General features: G+C 35.3%; 1 protein-coding gene across 1 annotated transcript; it reads right to left on the bottom strand.

Annotated features, from left to right (window-relative positions):
- Positions 1 to 6612: 6612 nt before the first annotated feature.
- LOC127103332 (uncharacterized) lies at positions 6613 to 7851 on the bottom strand. Its single transcript, XM_051040597.1, has one exon. The coding sequence runs from the start codon at positions 7849 to 7851 to the stop codon at positions 6613 to 6615; it is 1239 nt and encodes a 412-aa protein (XP_050896554.1).
- Between the last annotated feature and the right edge of the window lie 3200 nt (positions 7852 to 11051).

Raw genomic sequence — 11051 nt, 5'->3', positions numbered from 1 at the left:
AACTTCCTGAAAAGGATAAGTTATTAGGTTCAATCATCCACAAGACATAAAGAACATAATAAATATGTATATTTATATCCCAATGAATGATTCATCAATAAGAATTTTGTCAATTCTCTCACATGCAATGTTATGTTTAATATGTTGAATTAATGCTTAACGTTAGTTATGATTATATCTAGAATTTTGGTAAAGATAATCAATATTTTGGGTATAAACAAAAACATATCAATTTATTCAATAACAACGATTACAAAAACCATGATCATGTTTCATTTAAAAACCTCTATTAATAAACCAAGCTAAGACTAGTAATGGTAAAACTATAATTATCATTATTGCTAAGAAATCTTTACCTAATTCTTCATGCTTGATAATACCAATAAGAAACAAGATAATGACAAGAAGAGTGATGAATAAAAGAAAACATTTAGCCATTTGTAAGGTATGGATAAGTACTTTGAAATTGATATGAAAATAATGAATAGGTGTGAAGTATTTATATAGTGAATTTTGTGAAGTGTCCGTTACGTTACCGTTGGGTTTGTGACCGTTGAGGGAAAAAGAAAGAAGAATAAGTTAAGTGTGTTAAAGACGCTTCCTAGATCAGTGTATTAGAAGGCTATCAAGAGGAAGACTCAACACACAAAAGAAAAGTTATCATCGGGTTTGGAATCCAACTTGATACAGTTAGTATAACTCTAGACACTTACGGTCCGAGCTGAATCGACTAGCTCTGATACCATTAAATGAGACAACCTATGTCCAATTTGTGAAATTCTAAAATAAAATACAAAAAAATAAATAAAAAAATTTAAATAACCAGACTGAATTAATTAAAAGATACTACTTCACATATATATGCTTCAAATATGTTTTGCAAAAAGTTTGACACCGTTAAGACTAATGGCCTTGCCACGTAGATAAAACTTAAAATAAAAGTACATGAAGAAAATCAAAAGAAAGCTTAACAGAAGGACCTCCTAAGTCCAACAGGACTGGCACTTATACTGACTGTATATAATATTAGTACTAGTAACGATGTGATAAGCGTTTGACAAAACGCTAGCAACCTTCAGCCTTCCCTCCTAAATGGTCTAGCTCGTCGCCTGATCGTCATAGATCAATCCAAAGATGCAAAACAAAAAGAATACATGGCAAAGATTTACGTACAAGTTTAAAAGTGGGAATAGGATGTAAAATAGTAATATATATATATATATATATATATATATATATATATATATATATATATATATATATATATATATATATATATAGGTAAATATGGGATAAAGATACGCTTGTTATAGAGTATAGGTAAATATGGGATAAAGATACGCTTGTTCGAATAATTGTGGTTGTCATATATATATATGACAACCACAATTATTTGAACAAGCGTATCTTTATCCCATATTTACCTATACTCTATAAGTATTTATTCTAATGCATCCTTGAACTATATGCTGACTCAGGCGATCAAACACTGTCAAGGATACCTATCCCATTTACTAAGATCAGATATCACACGGCCACATGCCACTAACGTACTCCCAATTACCAAGAGCTATGCCACCTAACTTCACATGGAGTCCAGGTGTTATAAGTCGGTCGTCCCTGAGGATTCAGACCAAGACCCTCGTCTTGCCTAGCATGCATAAATAATAATCCCCGTCGGGATTGTAGGCGACTGATCAACCTCGTACGTCCCATACCGCACGGCAGTGGACTTACACATTCTTCAATGCAGGTCTATATGATCACTCAACCATCTTGTAGCAACTCTCAACCATAAGTATTTAGTTAATATTTGGGAAATATCGTATCAACCTTTCAGGTCATAGTTATTATCTAATTACTTCGGTTGAGTGTCAAATCCATTAAATGTCTTATCTATTTCTCCTTGGCGTGATCCTTATCTCTATATAACTAGTTCAGTTTATACAGTGAATAATGTATGGTTGACTTCCCAGGTAAGAGAGGTGGACCGTAAAGGACATGGTCGACCAAGTCTTTTCCTTAGCCAGAACCCAACCGAATACAACTACTCAATGTATCCAACTTCCCTTATTTCATTGGGGATCTAACACTTACTATCTAATCAATGTTGTTGTTTCTCTCCTTAATAGATCATTTTCTTAGTCTATCAATCACAATCATTCAAGTATAAATAAAATAAACAATTAAACAATTAATCAAACAATGTAAGCACAATACAATATTAAATTGTCATAGATCTTTCTTATGATAAATAATTAAGGTCGGCATAACCTCGCTTAGTGATTTGGGAAAATCATTATTCGAGAATAGACTCTCCTTACTTATTTATCGCTGGTAGGGCTTGGGTCACCACCACACACACACACACACACACATATATATATATATATATATATATATATATATATATATATATATATATATATATATATATATATATATATATATATATATATATATATATATATATATATATATATATATATATATATATATATATATATATATATATATATATATATATATATATATATATATATATATATATAAAGCTATTTTACGCTAACCGTCCCAACGTATACGAGACCTTGCCCCCACCTTTTGTTGTTGATCGTTGTTGAAAGTCCACGAGCGTGTTGTTTGATGTTTGTCCAGAACCTGATTTACGATAACCGTTGAATTATACGAAATTTATAAAATAATTAGAATATAATTTACGGTTAAATAAACATAATCCCGTTACAAATTAAAATATTTATTTATTTAAAATATTTAATCATAACCTCTACTATATTTAAATCTTTATTAAATTCAAGTATAAATTAGACTATACTCCTGTTTGGATTTGTTTATTTTAGAAAGTTATCAAGAGTGTATTCCTAATAACATTTTAATTTTATAATAATACTTGGGCATTATAACAACTTAAAATGGTAAAATTTATCTTGGACTTTATAAGTTCAATATCTCGACGTCTGAACGGAAATTTAAATCGAAATCTTAAAATAACCTTTATATAAATAAAATAATTAAAATAATTAAATTATAACGGCTTACCGGTTACTTATGAAAATGATTTGAGCAGAACTTTGACGTATCAAACTCCTTTAAAACTTTAGAAGAACTTTGACCCCAAAATAACTCTAAAAACTACAAACCGACACCGTGAAAACTTCGATTACTAAAACTAATATTTCTATATGAAGAAACTAGAGAAAGAAGGAAATAAATTGGTAAGGAAGATGATTTGTGAATGAATGAATGAAAATGGGGTGAGAAAGACCCCTATTTATACTAGTTGTAAGATATTAAAATAATGTAAATTTATCTCCTTTTGCCCATGCTTTCCAACTTTTCAACTCTTGCTAGTATATATGTCTTTATCAAATATTTACAAGTCTTGCATGAATAGTTTTATAGATGTTCTAATATGACTTTGTGAAAATAGTTGGTGAGAAATGTATGAAAGTTTGATTTTCTACTATTTCATGACATATGATCATGTAGAATATTAATAGAAAAATAAAATATATTTCTTTTATAAAATGAAATGATAAGTATAATAAAAATAATAATAATAATAATAATAATAATAATAATAACAAGGATAATTATTTAATACATTTATTAACTTAAGGTTATTTTATTTACTATTTTTTTTAAAGATTAGTTTGTAGAGTAAAATAGTGATATTCAAATCAAATAACATCAAATAATATAATAACAAAACAACAAAAATAATAATAATAAAAATAATATGGATAATTAATTAACTTAAAATTAAGTATTTAAATGACTAATTTCAAAGTTTAGTTTGTAAAATAAAACGACGATATTCAAATTGAATAATAATATTAATAATAAAATAAAGAGTAATTAGTTGATAAATTAATTACTATAGCTGCTAATTTCAATGTTTAGTTTGTAATAATTAGCGATGTTAAAATCTAAATTATAATCATAAATATTATTTAAGGTATGGAAAATTATGATGTTACATTACCACCCCACTTAAAAAAAATCGTCCTTAAAATTTAACGTACCTAAAATATATGTGGATACTTTTGACGCATGTCCTCTTCTCTTTCCCAGGTAGAATCACCAGTTACATCATCCCACGCAACTCTAACCAATGGTATCTGCTTTCAACGAAGTTCCTTAATTCGATGATCTAAAATTTTGACAGGTAAAGCCTCATATTCTAGGTTGTCTCTAAGTTCCACACTTTCAGGCTCAATGACATGTGAAGGGTAAGGATAATACTTCCTTAGTTGTGATACATGGAATACGTCATGAAGATTAGACATGTTTGGCGGCAAAGCAATGTGGTATGCTACAGGTCCAATCCGTCGTAGAATTTGAAAAGGATCGATAAACCTTGGTGTTAACTTCCTAGTTTTGATTGCCCGTGCAATTCCCGCTCTAGGAGTTACCCTAATGAACACGTAATCTCCTGCCTCAAATTCCAAAGGTCTTCTCCTTTTATCACTATAACTCTTTTGACGATCCTGTGCAACTTTCATCTTTTCTCTAATAAGCTTAACCTGGTCTGTTGTTTGTTGCACCAATTCTGAACCCAATATTTTATTTTCTCCAACTTCATACCAACATAAAGGCGTTCGACACCTTTGTCCATACAATGCTTCATATGGAGCCATGCCAATACTTGAATGAAATCTATTATTGTAAGTAAACTTAATCAATGGTAAGAACTCATCCCAACTTCCTTTGTGTTCAAGAGTACAAGCTCTTAGCAGATCTTCTAACGACTGAATTGTCCTATCTGATTGGCCATCTGTTTAGGGATGATAAGCTGAACTTAACCTTAGTTTGGTTCCTAGGTCTAAATGCAACTGACGCCAAAACTTTGATGTGAATCTGGGATCTCTATCACTAACTATACTTGTAGGTATCCCATGTAATCTAACAATTTCCTTTACATATATCTGAGCTAGTCTCTCTAAGCTAAACGTTTGATTGATGGGAATGAAATATGCACTCTTTGTCAACCTATCAATGATTACCCAAATTGCATCATGCTTCTTCTGAGTTTTCGGCAAAGCAGTTATAAAATCCATAGTTATTCCATCCCACTTCCACTCCGGAATGTCTAAAGGTTGTAACAATCCAGTTGGCCTTTGATGTTCAATCTTTGCCTTCTGACATATCAAACAACTTTGAACATACTCTGTTATATCCTTCTTCATTCCAAACCACCAAAACATTTTCTTCAAATCTTGATACATCTTTGTGGCTCCTGGATGAAAACTCATCTTACTTTTGTGGCCTTCTTCCAAGATCAACTTTAGAATATCCTAGTTTTGAGGTATACACAACCTTTCTCCAAACCTTAGGATTCCATCACTCCTTATGTTAAAATCCCCATTTTGACCATCTTTGATAGTTTCCGTTATATTCATTAATTGGTCACCAAGTTGTTGTTCATCTTTGATCCATTTTAGATATTCATTAGACACGACAATAGTGCCTATGAACATACTTCCTTCACGGTGATGTACTCCTAAGTTTAAATCCACGAATTGGTTAATCAACTCTTCTTCCTTCAACATCATTGCAGATACATGAAGTGTCTTTCGACTCAAGGCGTCTGCTACAACATTGGCCTTTCCTGGATGATATTGTAACTCAAAATCGTAGTCCTTTAAAAATTCCATCCAGCGCCTTTGTCTCATGTTTAGATCTTTCTGATCAAATAAATACTTCAGGCTTTTGTGATCACTTAACACAGTGAACTTTGATCCATAAAGATAATGCCTCCAAATTTTTAAGGCAAACACAATGGCTGCTAACTCTAAGTTGTGAGTTGGGTAGTTTCTCTCGTGCACCTTCAACTGTCTTTATGCATAAGCTATCACTTTCCTTTCTTCCATCAACACACAACCAAGACCTTGGTATGACGCATCACAATACACATCGAATCGTCCTAACGGGTCCGTTAAGATGAGTATTGGTGATGAAGTCAATCTCTCCTTCAACTTCTGAAAACTTTCTTCACACTCTTCTGTCCATTCAAAGTTCTTACCCTTCCTCGTTAACTGAGTCATAGGCAAAGCGACCTTTGAGAATCCTTCGATGAACCTCCGATAATATCCAGCTAGTCCAAGAAAACTTCGAATCTCACCAACATTCTTTGGACTTTCCCACTTTGTTACTGCTTTGACTTTACTCGGGTCTACTGCAATACCTTCTTTACTGATAACATGACCAAGAAATTGTACCTCCTTCAACCAAAATTCACATTTCGAGAGTTTCGCGTACAATTGGCGGACCCTTAATATATGTAGCACAATTCTCAAATGTTCTTCATGCTCTACCTCATTCTTGGAATAAATCAAAATGTCATCGATGAAAACTACAACAAATTGATCTAAGTACGACCTAGAGATCCTATCCATGTAATCCATGAATACTGCTGGAGCATTAGTCAAACCAAATGGCATTACTAAGTACTCATAGTGTCCATAACGAGATCTGAAAGCTGTTTTTGGAATATCATCCTCCTTCACCCTGATCTGATGATATCCAGACTTCAAGTCAATCTTCGAGAAAACCGATGCTCCCTTTAACTGGTCCATCAAGTCATCTATTCTAGGCAAAGGATACTTGTTTTTTTACAGTAGCTTTATTAAGTTGTCTGTAATCTACACAAAGTCTAGAAGAACCATCCTTCATCTTAACAAACAAGACTGGAGCTCCCCATGGCGATACACTCGGTCTAATAAATTCCTTCTCTAACATCTCATCTAACTGTTTCTTTAACTCAGCCATCTCTAAGGGTGGCATTCGATAAGGAGATATAGAAATTGGTCTAGTTCCTGGAACCAAGTCTATAGAAAACTCCACTTCCCTAACCGGTGGTAAACCTGAAACGTCTTCTGGAAAAACTTCCGAGAATTCATAGACCACTGGAATATTTTCAACACTAGGGGTTTCTCCTTCTGACATAGAGAATAACATCATAAATATTTGGGTGAGAGTTTCCACCTTTATGACTTCTCCACTATCTTCTCCAAACGTTAAAATTTTCTTCTTGCACCCCAAGTTTACATCGTTGGCTGATAACCAATCCATTCCTAAGATGACATCTAGGTCTTTTAGCGGGAGTACTATAAGATCTACTAAGAATCTTCTATTTTCTAAAATTATAGGGCAGTCTGCACAGACTGAACAAGTTACCATTCTTTCTCCTGAGGGAGTTGTAATGGTCAACTTATTATTGAGACCAACAATTTCAAATCCCAAAATTTCCGCACAAGATATAGATATAAATGAATGTGTAGCTCCTGAATCGTATAATACTGATACCAACTTATCTCTAATTAGACACATACCTTGGATTAACCCATCTGACTTTGAGATCTCAGCTCCTCTAATTGCAAATACTCTTCCTGTGGTTAGCTTGTTCTGATTCTGAGGTCCTTGACCAACATTTGGCCCTCCATTCCTTGCTCTCCCTACATTGTTATTGTTTATTAGGACGCTCTTCTGGCTTGTTGGTTGATTTTGTCCTTGGGGCCAATCTTTGAGAAAATGGCCCTTCTGACCACAACGAAAACAAGCTCCAATATTTCTATTTGGACAATCTTTGTTAGGATGTGCCCCTCCACAACTGTAACACTTGAACATTAACCTCCTAGAATCCTGGTTATGATATGGTGTAGGCCTTTGATATGGCCTACCCCCTTGTTGGGTCCTTCCTCCATGGCCTCGGTTAAAATGGCCCTTGTGATTGTTGTTTTGGGTTGGTACTCCTAATCCATATTGATTCTTCCTATTGTCAATTCCTTCCAACTCCAAACATCTTTCTATGAGCTCACCAAAGCGCATAATATGCAAAGGTAGAACCGCCCTCTGGATATCATATTTTAATCCATCTTGATACTTTTCACACATCATTCTTCCCTTGGATGCAAGCGGTAAAATTCAGAATACTTTAGCATGGATTCAAACTTCCTAGTATACTCTCCCACCGTCATCATACCTTGACGCAGGTTCTGGAATTCTCTCTCCTTCTCTTTCCTACATAGCTTTGGAAAATACTTCCCCAAAAATTCTTCTTTGAACAAGATCCAGTTGATCTCTCTTCCTTCCTCTTCCAATAATCTACGTTTTCCTCTCCACCAGGCTTCAGCGTCGCCTGTCAGCATGAATGTTGCATAACCGAATCTTCTATTTTCTCTACAGTGACTGAAAGAAAATATCTTCTCTATCTCTTGCAACCATTTCTCAGCACCCCCCGGATTAAAGTCACCGCCAAACTGTGGTGGTTTACCTTTCAGAAACGAGTTCAATCTCGTATCTTCATGCACAGTTTCTCTTTGTTGTTGCTGAAAAAGTTGATGATCACGAGTGATTTGCAGAAATTGAGCATTTTGTTGTGTTTGAACTAACACAGCCGCAGCAAGTTCACGAACATCCCGGGTGTCAGCTTGAGAGTTCGTTCCAGTTTGGGAATGATCTTCTCGTCCCATGGGGATGTTAGCTACCCCTTCGGGAGTAGCTTCACCACTCACATTCCTACCTACACCTCTACTTGTGCCTCTACCAGCACTCCTACCACGCCCCACGTTTCTGGCGTTCTGAACCATAACTTCCTGAAAAGGATAAGTTATTAGGTTCAATCATCCACAAGACATAAAGAACATAATAAAAATGTATATTTATATCCCAATGAATGATTCATCGATAAGGATTTTGTCAATTCTCTCACATGCAATGTTATGTTTAATATGTTGAATTAATGCTTAACGTTAGTTATGATTATATCTAGAATTTTGGCAAAGATAATCAATATTTAGTGTATAAACAAAAGAATATCAATTTATTCAATAACAACGATTACAAAAACCATGACCATGTTTCATTTAAAAACCTCTATTAATAAACCAAGCTAAGACTAGTAATGGTAAAACTATAATTATCATTATTGCTAAGAAATCTTTACCTAATTCTTCATGCTTGATAATACCAATAAGAAACAAGATAATGACAAGAAGAGTGATGAATAAAAGAAAACATTTAGCCATTTGTAAGGTATGGATAAGTACTTTGAAATTGATATGAAAATAATGAATAGGTGTGAAGTAATTATATAGTGAATTTTGTGAAGTGTCCGTTACGTTACCGTTGGGTTTGTGACCGTTGGGGGTGTCGCAGCCTAAAAATATAGTATGCGAAAAACAACCGGCGAGAAAGAAATGACAGAAGAGTCGCCACCGTGCGTTATTTATACCAAAGGAGGGAAAGGAAACGCTCGAAGTAAACCTGGAAAAAGGAAAGGAAAAGACAAGGTCTCGCAACCAAATCTTGGGTTCGGGAGCCGATTATGCGAAGGGAAGGTATTAGCACCCCTACGCATCCGTAGTACTCTACGGGATCCACTTTTGTTGTTCTCGTCTAAAGGGTGTAGGTTTATCTAATGTACTATTTACTGAAAGAGGGTCAAAAGAAAATGACTCGCACGGATGTCGCATCCATTGCATACGTATCTCATCTGAATATGAGAATCAGAGTCTTCGTAGCTCGGCTGACCTATGGGCTAAAGAGGAGTGTGCTCGCTAAGACATCGCATCTTATGCCTACGTATCTCATCTGGAATGAGAATCAGAGCAAGCCGTAGTTCGGCTAACTACGGGTTAAGGGTTTGGATGAACGACGTTACTACGCAATCTACCGGATGCTCGACCTTTGGAGACTTACTCACCTGTAGTAAAAGGAGTAAACGTGTTCTTAGGAGAAGAAAAATCAATGAGTTTGCTTGTGTTTTAGGAATGCTCATGCAAAAAAGGGAGTCCTAGACGAAGGAACAGTGCTACCTTAATTGACATGCAAACGAGAGACTATACGAAGCCTAGCAATCCTATGGGGAGACGATCACACCATACAAAACAAACATGCATAAAGTAAAATGCCAACAAGGGGGCTCAAACATACATGGGTAGGGCTTTAGTCAAGAGGGGTCATATCAACCTCGGTAAACAAACCATGAAAAAGGTAATCAAATGGGCTCTTAACCACTGACATTGAACGTCAGGGTGAGCAGATCAGAAGAGTAATGAGGATATGACCTCATAGCTCTTAACCCTGGACAGGGTGAGCTCATGACAAAAAGTGGGGATTCAGAAAGGTGGAACCCTCTCCACTGACTGACCGGACAAAAGATCTTGGGCTTTTGTTCTGGAGCATCGACACGTAGTGTGAGCATAAAGAATGACACATTGAATAACGGGGGATCGGCTACTAATCCCTTTTATCCGTCAATTGCCTCTTCATGGAGGTCTTTAGCACTGATGCCTCTTCTTAGAGGTCTTTGGGCACGAAAGTAAACAAACAAAAGAAAACATTGCCTCCTATTGAGGTCTTCCTGCTAAGAAAGCAGTAAAATGCGGGAAAGATAAAGGATCAAGAGGTCTACCACACAGATAAAGATCCGAAGTAATAACAGCTAAAGAAATAAGAAACCCGGAGATCTCTCGAGCTGGCACCATCAAAGAAAGCAAGTCAATACAGGTAATCGGAATAAATCTCCAAATGGTGTCCCACAAATAAAGTGGAATGCCAAGCAAGCTATCCTTTCAGGAGTCATGTGAGCCCTCACAAAAACCTCAACAAACAGGTTAGAGTGACAAGATGGGGTGCAATCAAGAGTTGCCCCAAATCAAAATGTAAATATAACCACATGAATCATGCCATTAACATTCACAAAAAAAGCTCACAAAAAGCAACCAAGGACAGGATGCCTAAACCCCTTGTCAAACAAATGCATCAAAAGGGTATCAAAACTCAAAATCAGGGGCAAGGATCCACACATCGAGACATGACATACCTACTGATTGGAGAGATCGATTGAAATTGAATTGCACAGTTGGCTTTGCAGAACAATCTTAGGGTTTATATGAGAGGGAATTGGTTCTTTGCAGATGAGTTCCCTTCAGTCTCTGGAGATTGCTCTGAACTCTGTTAGCTCTTCTCTCACTATCTTTTTCCCAGGGTTTTTTGGGAGATGGAAGTCTAGAATTTATAACCTG

Source organism: Lathyrus oleraceus, chromosome 7 (assembly GCF_024323335.1).
Source record: "Lathyrus oleraceus cultivar Zhongwan6 chromosome 7, CAAS_Psat_ZW6_1.0, whole genome shotgun sequence".
Lineage (NCBI taxonomy): Eukaryota > Viridiplantae > Streptophyta > Magnoliopsida > Fabales > Fabaceae > Lathyrus > Lathyrus oleraceus.
Note: the sequence above shows the minus strand (reverse complement) of the source record. Positions and strands in the feature narration are given on the sequence as shown.

What these genes read in the sequence shown, in the direction of transcription:
- LOC127103332 (XM_051040597.1), bottom strand. Translation starts at nt 7,851, where the DNA reads ATGCGCTTTGGTGAGCTCATAGAAAGATGTTTGGAGTTGGAAGGAATT.